The 14,256-nt window shown below is 41.1% G+C and overlaps 2 protein-coding genes across 2 annotated transcripts in view; one reads left to right on the top strand and one right to left on the bottom strand.

Moving 5' to 3' along the window:
• LOC132901327 (zinc finger protein OZF-like) overlaps positions 1–7,233 on the bottom strand; it is a 78,337-nt gene extending 71,104 nt beyond the window's left edge. The window contains exon 1 of the mRNA XM_060943643.1: positions 7,123–7,233. The gene's annotated coding sequence lies outside the window, so the exon portion shown is untranslated. The remainder of the gene's footprint in view (positions 1–7,122) is intronic.
• A 1,054-nt stretch (positions 7,234–8,287) lies between these two features.
• LOC132864572 (uncharacterized) lies at positions 8,288–12,937 on the top strand. Its single transcript, XM_060898002.1, has 4 exons — positions 8,288–8,386; positions 11,639–11,794; positions 12,035–12,130; positions 12,665–12,937. Exons 1-4 carry the CDS (start codon positions 8,288–8,290, stop codon positions 12,935–12,937), a joined length of 624 nt encoding a protein of 207 aa, XP_060753985.1.
• The last annotated feature ends 1,319 nt before the right edge of the window (positions 12,938–14,256 follow it).

Genomic DNA, 14,256 nt, shown 5'->3' with positions numbered 1-14,256 from the left:
TCTTTCCAGTGGTATAATTGTTTTTATGGTAGACCTTGTCATACATTTGTAATATGCATTTGAATTATAGGCACAAAATGTTTTTTTTTTATTTTTAAAGCCTAATAAAATCAGAAAGTTTGATTTCTTTTGAACACATACCTAGTTGCCTAAAGAGTACTATAACATGAGTAATAAATAAGAAAATTTGAAAGATCTGGTGTGCTTTAATGTGGAGATATGGGGCATCAAATTGCTCCAAAGCACATTTTATGATTTTCAGCAAGCCATTAACTTGGCAAATATTGAACTGTATTTTAGTGTTTAAAGGCGTCTGGCATTGAAGAACAATCCTTGAAAAGTTCATGTATTTTGCATGAATAGTTTAAAAGTAATGACTTATGGAAGTTAGGTCAGTTTTCTGTAGCACGCGTTTCAACAGTGAAATTGGGGCCACGCCCTTTTTTCAAGCCCCTATATCTCAGAAACTAATGAAGGTACAAGCCTAAAATGTTGTACACTATTTATTGGGCACACTGACAATATTTCCAGAAAGTATGACGTAAATCTGAGATGGTCAGTGGCACACATTTTTCTAAATCTGGTGATTTGGGGTGGAATTACCCAATAGTGAAGGCTACATCAGGGGGCGGAGATTTTTCTTACAAAAGGCTACAGTTATGGAACAGCCTTCCAAGTAGTGTTCGGGACTCAGACAGTCTCAGTGTTTAAGTCTCGGATGAAAACGTATCTGTTTAGTCAAGCCTTCTGTTAACAATTATGATGAGATAAAGGAGTAGATCTGGAGGGTCCTCAGGCATAGTGTGCTTTGGTAAACTGAGGTGGGGTTTACATTAGACCGTATCAGCGGATCATCAGATTAACGTTTTTAAAACGATTAGCGTGCAAACAGCAACACCAATACACGATTCGCATGCACACAGCAACACCAATACACGGATACGCTTGGCTCCGCAGGCATCCTGCGCTCCAAATCACTCCGCCCTGAACAGCGAGTGCCCTCTGGAGGGTGCGCACTCTGGCCCTGCGCAGCTCACAGAGCGCGCGAGTATAGCGCACGAGCAGTGATTCGGGACTGAGCCGCTGTGTGTGTGATCCCAGTGCATATCACTTACCACTTGCAAGTGGAAGGATGGCAAGCCTAAAGACAATCATAACTACACAATGGGCAGTATTTGCATCAGTATTTGCAGTATTTTCATACTTTTATACTCTTTAATGAAAGGTGATACAAGGCAGAAGTCCGCGCCGTTTTTCAGCAGTCGCGTCACATGACCAACGCCAGCGAATCGGGAAGGTGGATGTCACAGTGACGTTGTCCAATGACGATGCCAGCTAGAGCTCAGCACAGCGTATCCGCGTATTCTCAATGTTTACACAGCACCGGACCAGACACGATCTGGATTGAATACGTGGACCCTGGCGGATTCCCATTTCCCGGCGCTTCCAGGTGTTTTAATGTAAACGGACAGTGCATCCGCGAAGAAAATGAGACAGATACGGTCTAATGTAAACTTGGCCTGAGATGTACGGATGCTGTCACCCCACCCCACTCTCACACGTTCACTCGGGTTTGTTGACGGGTTAATGGCTGCTGCACTATGTCCCAGGGCTCCCTCGTGTCCGTGTTACTGGCTCTCCCTTTTAGTTATGCTGTTATAGTTGGTCTTGATGGAGTCCCTGCTCACACTCACAACACAATCAGTCCCCCCAGGATTTCGCGGGCCTTTTTTGTGATTGTTGCGGGCTAAAATGTCTGATGTTGCGGGGGGTGTTTCCAAAAAATTGCGATGAAAGTTGCGGTGTTTTTTAGGTTTTGTTGCGATTACATTGCGGGAGGAAGTGAAAGTTGCGAGAAATTGTTGCGATTTTCTCTTTTTGTGATTAAAATTGAGTGATATGTTAAATATTAAGTTATTACTGAAAAACTATTGATTAAAAAAACAAGACACACTGAGAAATGGTCCTATAAACATCTTTACCAATATAAAAGATTACCAGGACTACAAAAATGCAGAAAAATAGGCTTTACTTATCCAAATGCACCTGTTGGTTCAAAAGTTAAAGTGCATAGAACCTCACAGCACAACATGAAGTTACCTTAAAATAGAATATAAATGCCTCAGCTTTCATGTAAGAAAAAAAACTATTAATACTTGTACTGTGTGCAGGCAGTCTCTCCTGAAGACTAAATTAAACAATAATTATAAACTAATAAAATAAATGGCTCAGGCTTCATAGAAGAAAAAAAAACATTTGAACAGAATCTCACAGTATGATGGTGAAGCTGCCTAAACAATGGAACAGTGGTTGCATTAGACTTTTTCATTGTCCGTCATTTTGACGGACAGGGTCGTAAAAATTCCGTCATTGTCCGTTATTATCTGTCATTTTATTTTAACTTTTAAATGACAATGTATATAGGCTATAAATGTTATATATTTAATAATTTGTGTTTTCATGGACTCATTTTCATTTAAAAATTAATTCACAGAACAAGCTTGTATTATTTAATCATTTATTTATGTATTTATGATGCAAAAAGATGAACAGAGATTCTGACGTTCGGTCATTTGTGAACCCATTTTCCCCTCCGCTAAAAACATTGCGGCTGTTGTGCCTTAACGGGCATATGAACAATGTTATTTTACAACGTAGCAAGACAATTGCAGTTAAAATATGAACAGTCCACTACAACGATTTAAGTGACAATCTAATTTGACCTGTTTGCATGAGCTCAAACCTTCCTTCTGGCCTGCATGGATTTAAATTGGGAGCTCGCTTGTGCATAATCAAAGTCGTCAATGCAGACTGCTGCCGAGGCAATTGTCATTAAATTTTGCGTCTTTGCCTTGGACAGACGACTTCTCATTGACGTTTTAATTTTATTCTGAAGGCTGAACACAAGCTCTGTTGCAACACTGGAGACTGGAATAACCAGTGCCACTTCAGCCAAAGTTCTGAAGTCGGGAAACATTTCTCCCAGGGAAGTGATCAGAAGCCGGCAAGAGCCTCTGAAAGTTGGATTTCCTGACCCTGCTAGTACTCTCTTCATAGGGAGGAAATCCTGCAGCATGCGGTCTTTCTGCACCAGTGGTGCAGCTGCACCCCGCGGTGACCCGTAGTGGGCTGACACGGAAGGTCTTAAATAAAACGAACTTATGTTTAAATGTTAGTTTGTCTACCCGTGCTCTCATTAAAATGATAGTTTAGCAGATATTCGAGCAGTGATGTTCCTAAGGTTGCTGGGGAAGAATACAATAAATCGACATTTGTTTCATTTTAAAAACAAGAAAACAACTAGCCTAAATGAGCGCTATTGCATTAAGACGTACAGGCAGGGAAACGACACAAACAACCCAATGCATCTCTTTTTTTTAATAGCAAAAATGACGTGTCTTCTGCAGAGAAGGGAAACATTAATACATCTCACTGTGCTAGTGGTTAGAAAAGTCAGAGCGCGGTCAGGAGCGCGATGGGGGGGGAACAGCCTTGTGCAGTGGCTACAATGTATACATGAGTGGCCTATGCACTGAACATCAAGACTGCCGCAACGTCGGCTCAGATTGAAAGTGACGGCAGTGAAGACTATGTATACTGTATGTAAGAAAACTCTGCCACAACTTGCCAATCATTTCAATTGTGTGTTTCATTATGTTTTATTATTGTTATTATTAGGCTATTATTGTTATTGGTAATGGTAACGGTAAACATCCATCAAAATGACCGACGGCCTTCAGATTTTTCCGTCATAGCTAAAAAAAAATCTGTCAATGACGGACAATTGTCGGTTAACGCGACCTACGCAATGGAAAATAAAATACCATTTTGGCAAAAATGTTGGCATCCATTAATTTCTTGTATTAAGTAAAAAAATAAAGTGCACACAGTCCTTCACTGTAAACATAACACACTTTCAGTAACAGAATTTAAGCCTATATAAACACTGACTTGCACATGCTGCTTCTCTTGAACGGAAACATGGAAGTAAGCAGTGTTGCCAGATACTGCTGACGTTTTCCAGTCCAAAATATGTTCAAAACCCGCCAAAATGCACTTGAACCCGCCCAATCTGGCAACACTGGAAGTAAGGCGGAAGGTAGTTTGTCGACGTCACCTCAAGATGACGCCAACGATCGGTCAAATTTACGGGAAAGTTGTGGTGATTGCAATTATATCCAACACCGCCCTGAATTCGCGGGGATTGGTTGAATTTGCATTGATGTTGCAAATCGCAGCGAAATCCTGGAGGGTCTGCACAATGTACATGCTTTTCTTAACCATTAGGTGACAATGGGCAAACCTAACAATCTGAGCTTCTCACTTTCTCTCTGTTGAGTTACAGGTCACTCCTGAGATACCAGTGATGCTGACCTCTCCTGCTCTTTGGACCTGCCTGATCCATCCTGATGCCTTACTCCTGGATGAAGTTATCACTTCTCTCCTGTGGAGGATGGCCCCATATGGACAGTCTAAACATACACTTTAGGACTGCAGTTATCATGAACAGCTTTGCACTCAAGTCTCCATCAATGAACAGCTGATAATGTCAACAAAATAGACCTAATGTTAAAACTAATGAATTTCCTGGTTATACAATTGCATTTTTTGACCATATAGGGCACACTTATAGAAGCGAGTTATTTATAATCATGCAATCTGTCATCACCCAAATAAGGATGGGTTCTTTTTTGAGGTTTCTTCATGTCATCTCAGGCAGTTTTTCCTTGCCACCGTCACCTCAGGCTTGCTCATTAGGGATACATTTATCCTGTGGCTATTCAGAACTTGAACCGCAACATGGATAACATCATGGAGAAGCTTTCGGCTTTGCAGAGGAAAATGGATTCGAGAGACCAGAATGGACAATCAGAGTAGTCATGTAAAGGAATGCGTCTGCTCGACCCAAGACCAAACAAGCCCAATCTTATCTGCTTTCGGCTCCCTCAGACAGCACTGGCCTTGGCCAAGGCCGTTGCTGGGGAAACAATTCCCCCTGGAGGTCACTACTGTTAGACTCTCTCATATTCCTCCCCCCTCTTCCCGCAGTCGCTGCTTCACCCCCAGTGTGACAAGTGGGTGCGTGACCAGCGTCATCATAGCTGCAGGAGCGGATGGCTGCTTGCTTGCACTGGGTTACCTCTACCTCCTCCCCTCCCCCCCGATCGCCCCCCTCCCCCAAGTTTTCATGTTGTCAAGTGTATTTGTGTTATTTTGTGCTTATGTGCTGAGGTTTTTTTTTTTAATGTTCCCACACTGTACTCCTCACAGGAGCATAGTGTGGGGTTTGCTTTTTTTCTCCTCCCCTCTCCTCACATTACTCTGTATTTTTTCTTTTCATCCCTGTCTTCCAGTCCTGTCTACTCCCCCTCTGTCGATTGTGTGTGTGTGTGTGTGTGTGTGTGTAAGGACAGGTTGATGGTCAATTTCGCTGGTACTTGTGACTAGTGATAATAAAGGGTTCATTCATCATCATTTATTAAGGCCCTGTCCACATGGCAACGGATTCAGGTGAATCCGATAAAATTTATCATCGTTTCGGCCTGGCGTCCACATGGCACCGGCGTTTTGGGTGCCCCAAAATATTTTTTGAGAACGGTTTCCAGAGTGGAAAAATCTGGCAACGGCGCCGTTGCGAAGTCACCTGGATGAGTAGAACGGATTTGTTTACGATGACATCACAACCACATCACTAGAACAAGCAGCACTCTCGCGCACATCATTCGTAACAACAGCAACAATGGCGGACCCCATAGTAGTAGTAGTTTCAGTGCTGCAGTCGCTGCTAAGTTTAGCAGACGAGTCGGTTTTTCCTTGCGTAGTCACAGCCATCTTCTTCTTGTTGTTGTGTGTTTGTTCCTGTGAGTGCTTCACGCCAGGTAGAAGAAGGGGTTTATGCGCATGTGTCCTACTTCTTCTATTGTTGCGCATGTGTCCTCCTACTTCTATTGTTCTGGTGTCTCCGATGGGACCATCTTACAGCGCACGTAGAGGTGTGGCATGTGTATTGCATCGTTTTCAGCAAGCGTTGCGTTATGTACCTGATATTTTACTGATCCGTTGCCCATGTGGACACGATATTTTTTTTTTTACCCGCTAAAAAAAAAATCTCGTTGCCTTTGTCATGTGGATGTAGCCTAAGTCATATATTTAAAAGCTGTATTTTTCTGTCAAGCTGGTTTGCGACAATGCCTATTGTTAAAAGCATTATACAAATTGGCCTAAAAAAACCTGCACTAAATTCACAACTTCCTATGCAGAGGTAGTAACAATGCTGCCCAAACTCCACATGAACTCAGCTAAATCATGATCAGTTATGACACGATTAGGATGACCCTCAGGGAACAATCTACACTTCTTAGGAGGTGTAACTTTTTTGTGAACAGAAGACAGCATGGCAGATGAAGAATAGCAGGGAGCAGACCAACATCCTGATAGAAGCATCAAAGCAGTGGAGATACAAATCACTTCTGGTCACAACTTTAAGAATAAAGCCAGAGCGAAAACAGGATGCAGAGCTGTGTGAGTTGGGCCTTTAGCCCCGAGTTAAAATAAGAGGTTTCATTGTTGTCAGAGCTAATTGTTAGACACAGTTCTCTCTCTCTCCAGGGATCAGAGGCTTAGAGCTCAACACCATACGATTCTTCCAACAAGACCTCCCGGTTCGGGAAACCATGCCTAAAACAGTCCCCTATGATTTCATCCATTTTCATTGTGTAAAGCTTTCTGCTCAACACACTGCAGAGGGGGTGATTTTGCCTGATTAACTTAATTATTATTATTATTATTATTATAGCATTTAAAAAAATAAAATACCTTGATTTCTGTGAGAAATCAAGTCAGAATTTCGAGAAATAATAAAGTTGGAATTGCGAGGAAGTCGCAATTTAGAGAAAGAAAAAAAAACAACCGCCACCCGTGATGGAAATTAACTTGAAGTGAAGATTATTTAAACACTTTAAACATACAACTAAACAGGTTAGCCAAACTACAAATCTCTCCTTGGATAAACAGTGCACTATCTAGGGTGCACATGGCATTATTTCATACTGAACGTAGTTCCTAAAACAGTAAAGTGGAGATATATTTGGGATGCGACCACACACCTTCAGTTTAACTTACCTCAGGGTTTTAAAGCAGAACAAGGTTTTAAATCCTCAGAGCCAGACACAATAACGTGTTTTTATTTTTATAAATCGAGGGACTAAAGCGGCTCAGGCGAGCAGCGGTTTTTTTCTTCTCCAGTGTTTTCTAGCGGTTGGAGAAGCAGCTACTGGACACGTTACCGCCACCACCTGGACTGGAGTGGAATTTCAGTCCCGCTCCCGCAAAGAATTATGATTTTCAGTCCCGCTCCCGCCCGCAAATCCCGCATGATGCAGACTTTCGCGTTATTCTCACGAAAGTTCTTGTCATTGGCTTGGGGAATTAAACATGCTGAGCTTAGCTGAGCTCTCCACTGACCGATCCTTCACCTAGCGCACGTAGCGAGGGTGCGCGTTGCCAGGCGGCATGCGCAGCTGAGGCTTTACAGAGATACCCAACACACCGACCAAAATCTACAGTGGATATTAAGAATATTGTACATTGCACATAGCTTATATGTCACTCCTCACATTTACATTCTAGGAAATACAAGTATAGGCATCTAAGAAATTAATATAATTTAAAGACACAGCGTGATGGTGCCCCGCCCCCTACTTTGAGTGGATTTGAGCATAAATATCTACAGCTCACGTTCACATTTGTTATTATTTACCTTGTTTCTGAATTCGGAATGTTGAAACGGCAACAGGCCTAATAATAATTATTATTTAAGTAGGCTAATCATTTAAGTATGCGCTCTCCCGTGGTGCGTCTCCTATGAATAATTAGTGTGAAAGGAGAGATCGCACTCTTGAACTACTTCTTTTAGTTACATTTCTTTTCAGTTGTTTTTAGCAGCAGAAGGAGACAAACGTTTCGGCTGTTGCCTTCGTCAGTGTCTCTAATAATAATAATAATAATAATAATAATAATAATAATAATAATAATAATAAACAATAAAAAAGACAGGCGAGCACGTAATTCCAAGTGGAAATTTGGTTTATTTATTGTTCAGCCATACAAAACATTAGGCTAACCCAGTTTAGATTTGTAAAGCATTTCTAACTAGAATATCCTATAGAATACCCTATAAGCATAGCATATATAAATGTTATAACAAAACACAGTCCTAGCCTACGAACAGTGTTGACAGTAGGCTATGTGTGACCCCCGGAGGGTGGATCGAAGGGTCTTGGCTAAAATGTTTGACTACTCCACCTGTGGCCTTGCACCACAAGAGATAGTTGTACCACAGTATTTCCCCAAACCAGGTCTTAGACAAGAGGGCTCTCCCATACCGGTAAGTAGTGAATACAGAGACGTGAGCATAGTTCGAATTACGGGGGGTACTGGGGGGTATTATACCCCCCAATGAAGACCCAGTACCCCCCCCCCAAAGAGACAAAAATATAAGTTTTTGGGGGGTCCGATATTTTTTTCTGATATTGTGAAAAGGAATATATAATTCAAACCAACTCCCATTCGGCATTCTTATTGTAGGAACATTTTAATGTAAATCGATTTCAGACAGACACCCCTATTGTGGACCGTACCATTTTTAGTCACCGCAGCGCTAGAACGCGCTAGAAGCAACAGCTTCTAGTCCACACCGTATTCAGTGGATTCATCAGATACAGTCCATGGGTTTGCAGCAATTTATACAGTCTATGGTTTGCAGCAGAAGACGTGCATTGGTAATGTTAGTTGCTAACCAACTTTTAGCCTGTTGAAAATGTTATTTTACAACTTTCATTTATTAAAGTGATTTGTTCTTCTTTCAGCTCATGTCACGTCTTTATACGTTGAATTACTTACCCACTGAGGCCAGAAGGCTACAGTGGACGGACGTTAACGTTAGTTACCAACGTTAGTTAGCAAGATAAGCTAAGTCTCTATTTAAATCAAGCTTATTACAGTGTGGTATAGAAACGATTCTCATTTCAAAGGAGAAGAACTCCATATGTTTCCATTCTCATTTTATCATGAATAAATTGTGCCCTTCTGAAATTCATTTGGCACATAGGCCCACACTGTAAAAAAATGAACTCTGATTTTCGTGGAATTTTAGTAAATTTAATAAAGAAAAACTGTTAATTTCACAAAAAATATCAATATACTCTATTTTGAACAAAAGTTGATTAAACTTACTTGAATAAAATAAAATTAGACAGGGATTCATTTATTTAACTAAATTAACACATTTTAAAGAGGCTTGTCTACTTCATAGAAGCTGTATTGAATCGAGCTCATTTTTAAAGAGTAGGATGAAAATGCATTGCATTGCGTGTGAGGAATCATACTCATTTTTAAGAAGTAGAAGCTACTATTTCCGGTCTGTGCAGTTCACTTTCCGCCAAATCCATGCGCGGGCATTCGCTCTTTCTGAAGGAGACACGTTGGTGGCAGGTCGCACATTTAGCGAGACGTTTGGACGTCTGTTTTGCTTCTTGAATCTTCCGAGGTAAGTTGTAAGATACTTTTGGCATGATGTGTAACATGTAAACTGCCGTACTTTGCCTTCCAAGATATTAATGGCATTTTGGCTGGTAGGGGTGGATATTGATAAACGACTAGCTGTCGTGGTTGTCAGTTGATAAAGTTAGTGTGAGGAACAATGGCGTGATTTTACCGTTTACGTGTGTAATCATTTGATTTTCATAGAGGCAAGGGTCATGTCAGAAAAACGGAGTGATGTTTACTGGTGCTTCATTTTACACCGTCGTTTCATTGTGAACTAGCTATGCTAGTCTAGGTGGACTAGCCACAGACATGTTTTAAAGCATGCTGGGTTTATTTAAAATGGTATAATAGTGTTGCAAAAACACAAATGGTGTGTGCTTTAAGAATATTTGACCGCTAACTTGTATGGTAAATCAATAGTAGTTAGCAGACTAGTGCAATCCGGTGAGATGAGACGAGACTCATCGGTGAGTTCTCCGATGAGAACTTTAACTTGCTTCAACTGCTCATGGACGCGGCAATGAACTACAAAAGTCAAACATGTGAATTTCCAGAAATGCGTCTTCTAATCGCACTATGCATGGCCGCACATTAAAAGCAATGGACGTGGATTAAAATGCACACGTAAAAAACGCTATAGGCTACGTTTTTTATCTTCTTTATTTCAAGTGTTCCAACTGCTGGTGCCAAGGACGAGTCCTTGCCGTTCTGGAGCCATGTAAGGGCTCAGCATGCTCTCGCGGCACACAGCGCCTGCGAGCTCGTCGCAGATAGTTTATGTCCTAAAAAGGGGATTTTAGGCATGCGCCTTATCATCGTTGTAACGCTAGGGACAACGAGAGGGTTGTTCAAACTGCCTAGGCATCAGTGACTAGGCAATACAGCCAGCCAGATTGTTGCTTTGCAGTTCACTCAATTCATTATTTAAAAACAAAACAAAACACACACACAAAAGACAAGGCATTGACATGCATATTTAGAGATACCAACTCCTTGTTATGAAATATTGCAACACAATATTTCAAATGTGCTACATAGATACGTATAATGAACGAGAGATGAAACTACATCACAGTCATCTGCATTACACCAAGTATTAAATTAAGACCTGATTTTTCTTAAAGGGTCCACCCACACTAATTGTTAACCAATATGCTTGACCTGCGCACGGGGATACATTTCCTTCGATGTGAGCTGCACAATTCAATCACAGATCATATAGCGAGGTGAAAATTTATTGCCTGTCTTTTTTTGTGGACGTGTATGCACATTCCCAGACGTGACTTAGGATGTTCACGAAGGCTACAGTATGCCTCAATGTAAGGTTTTTGTTCTAAAACAGGGGTGTATCCCTTTGACAACAGACTCTAATGCCGCTTTTCCACTACCAACGCGGCTGAGTCGGGCTGAGCCATGCCGTGCTGAGTCGAGCTGAGCGGGGCTGTTGGAGTTGCATTTCGACTACAACCGCGCTGAACCGTGCTGGCTGGAAGTGGGTGGACACATTGGGTGGAGTTAGCGAAAGTGGGTGGACGTCAGGTGATGTCGTTAAGCAGCGCAAACAGTGACATCAGTGATCTTTTAAGCGGTAGTCTCACGACCCGAATAGTAAACAATAAACATGGAGGACATGGAGTCGTTAGCGTTGCTGGTCTTGGTTCTGTGGCTTGTTGTCACCGACAACGCCAACAGATACTGGCAAGAGCGTATAGATGAGGCGAGGCGCATAAGGCTTCATAATTCTCGTAATTCTCCTTCTTCCGGGTTTGCGGTGTTTACAGATCCCAGCGCGCTCGCGGGGCGTGTGTGGGCATGTGAGGACACTCCTCCTCACCAATCAGTGCACAGGGGAGTGTCTGCTCACGCCCCCAGCCTCACCCGGCTCGCTTTGGCTCGCTTCAGCCCCACTCCAAAACCGTGCGAGTTTTAGGGGCTAAGCAGGGCTGAAGCGAGCTGAGTCGTGCTGTTTTTTGGTAGTCGAAATGCGAGCCATGTCGGTTGGGTGGGTTAAACTCTGTTCATAGGACAGGCCTCTATAATCTAAACATGCAGTGATGATCGTATTTTTTGTTTGTTTGTTTGTTTGTTTCAGATCAATGAAGAATTCCGCCGGCTGACAACAAAAACTCTGGAGCCGAAGTTCATGGCCATGCTGGATAACTACACACCAAGGCTCCTGGGTCTCTTCCAGAGCAAAGGAGGGGCCTTAGGGGAAAGACTCAAGGCTAATATGAGCCGTCTTTTTGAGGTAATGCATTTACTGATGCTTAAACCAATTGATTCATTGTTAGTCCAACATGCATCGCAGTCATACTCATTTCTCCAAAACGTATGAGTTTATAAGTGTGATATATTCACTTGTAAACAAAGTAAACAAAGTTTTTGGAGATTCAACACAGGATGGAAAGGAATGTTGTGACAAATTGAGTATTCTGCTCTGAGTGTTTCAGTGGTCCTTATACAAAGAATTATGTGACTATCTTTGCAGGATCCCAACAACATTGACCTCAGGAGAGAAGTGGTCATCTTATCCCTGATTGACTACCTGGGAGAAGAAAAAAAGGCACTGATAAAAGAATACCACGTAAGTGACCTAACATACATTCACAAAGTTTATTACACATCCTCAGTTCGGAATACTTAAGTTTGCACTGGGTAATACCTTTTTTTCTATAGCACACCACCCAAGTAGATCCAGTTTTTCGAGCTCACACCTCTCACAGATACAGACAAATTGAAAAACAAACGCAAAGCTTTGAAAGTGCAGTGTGTAATATTTTTAGTAGTTTATTTCCAGAATTAATGCCACCCATTCACAAATGCTACTGAAAAATGTTAATGTTTTATCACTTAGTCTCAAATCAATGACTTGAAGGTGAATGCAGCCACTGAACTAGTTCATTGAACCTATTTGAGACAGTTCTGCGTTGAGCTCCTTTTTATTATCTGCACTCAACAGAATAACTAGTTAGAAATGCAAGTCCCTCTACTGTGTTGTGGACCTGTTTGAGTTTTATCTGAGTTGCTCTGGGTTTTCTTTTCAGTAGAAGTATTGCACATCATATTGCTTAATTCTGAGAATAACACTTTGTTTTGTTTGTTTGTTTGTTTTTTGTAGTCAGAAGACCTGGCCCAAGAAGACCAGCAAGTGATGAAAATCTGTGTTGTCGCAGATGAGGTTGGCATTGTCCTGGAAGGTGCAAGGGTGATGCGTGGCTTGGGAAACATAGCAAGTGCATGCTCTGCTCTTCTTGGCCTTACCTATGCTCTGAATCTGAGCTATCCCAAGGAACTTAAACATACGTTTGAGACCTTTCAAAAAATCTTTCTTGAAGTGGAGGAGGGGAAGCTTTCAGGGAAACTACATTCCCTGAAAAACAAACTGAAGTAATTGAAGAGTTCAAATGCAAAACCCTCTAAAAGCCATTACAAAATTTAAATAGCATTTTCTCATTCAGATTTATAGAAATTAAAACTTAATTTATAGAAACACAGCATGTTTTTGGAATCCCACCAAAAAGGCACTTGGGAGTTTTGCATCTGAAATCTTCAATTGTTTCAACAGCATATACATCAGCATGTTAGGGTTCAATCCAGCGAACCATGGCTAAATAAATTTGAGACTCATTTCCCTGTTTTTTGAATTTGATGCCAATATCCACATTTAAGCCATTTTACACTTCAGTGTAACTTCAGTTGTTCATTGTTGACGCTATGCTGCTTTCCTGCAACAAAACACTGATCACCGCCAGTAAACACACACACACACACACACACCATAACGTGTTTGGGGAATGTAAAAAATTAGAGACCAATTCTGTTTGAAAATTAGAGAAAAAACAGAATGATTTAACCCCCACCAGCAAAACAGAAATGCGCCCACACACACGATCAAGAGATGAAAGCGATGGGTAACGATGCTGATGAGTGTGGTGTGATAGAACATATTTGATCAATTTATGCCACAGGGAGAGAGCTGCACAACTCTGTACAACTTCTTTTTCAGTTCAGGTTTCAGTTTCAGCTTCAAAATGTCCCTGGTACTGTTAATGTTCTTACAAGACGAGGCCTTGGATTTTTTTTCCCCTTTTGTTTGGCATATTGGACCATAGGGGACCAGTGCTAAATAAATTGGTGACACATTTCCTTTTTTTCATACCTAGGTATTTCCTTTTTTTCATACCTACCTACAAATGTGCCATTTTACACGGCTATGTACAACTTTTTTTTTCCAAGAACTTTTCACTTCAGTTTTCAGTTTCGCATTTAACCTGCTACTGTTAAGACATTATTATTCTTACAAGCCAAGGCCTTGGCTATGTTTTCTTCTGTCAGGCATATTGTAACTCTAGCGATCCAGTGCTAAATATATTGGTGACACATTTCCTTTTTTTTTTTAATTAATGAGAAGAAATAAGAAAAATAAGATAAAATAAGAAATTCAGTTGGTCCATGTTAAGTTTGTTTCACAGTTAACCAACTACCGTTTAGCTTTGATGGTACACCAAGCAAATGTTGGTTCTGTACAACTTCAATTTTAAAATAATGTTCAGTTGTACTTTCACTTGAAAGTAAAATAAAAGGCATAAAATGCATAACAGCGTGGTCTCCTTTCTTATGTTTATCTAGCAATTCTGATATTGAAATGAAACAAAATTAAGCAATATTAATTACATTACTGGGTAAGATACCTTAAATATAAAGTACATT

Source organism: Neoarius graeffei, chromosome 17, assembly GCF_027579695.1.
Source record: "Neoarius graeffei isolate fNeoGra1 chromosome 17, fNeoGra1.pri, whole genome shotgun sequence".
Classification (NCBI taxonomy): Eukaryota; Metazoa; Chordata; class Actinopteri; order Siluriformes; family Ariidae; genus Neoarius; species Neoarius graeffei.
Note: the sequence above shows the minus strand (reverse complement) of the source record. Positions and strands in the feature narration are given on the sequence as shown.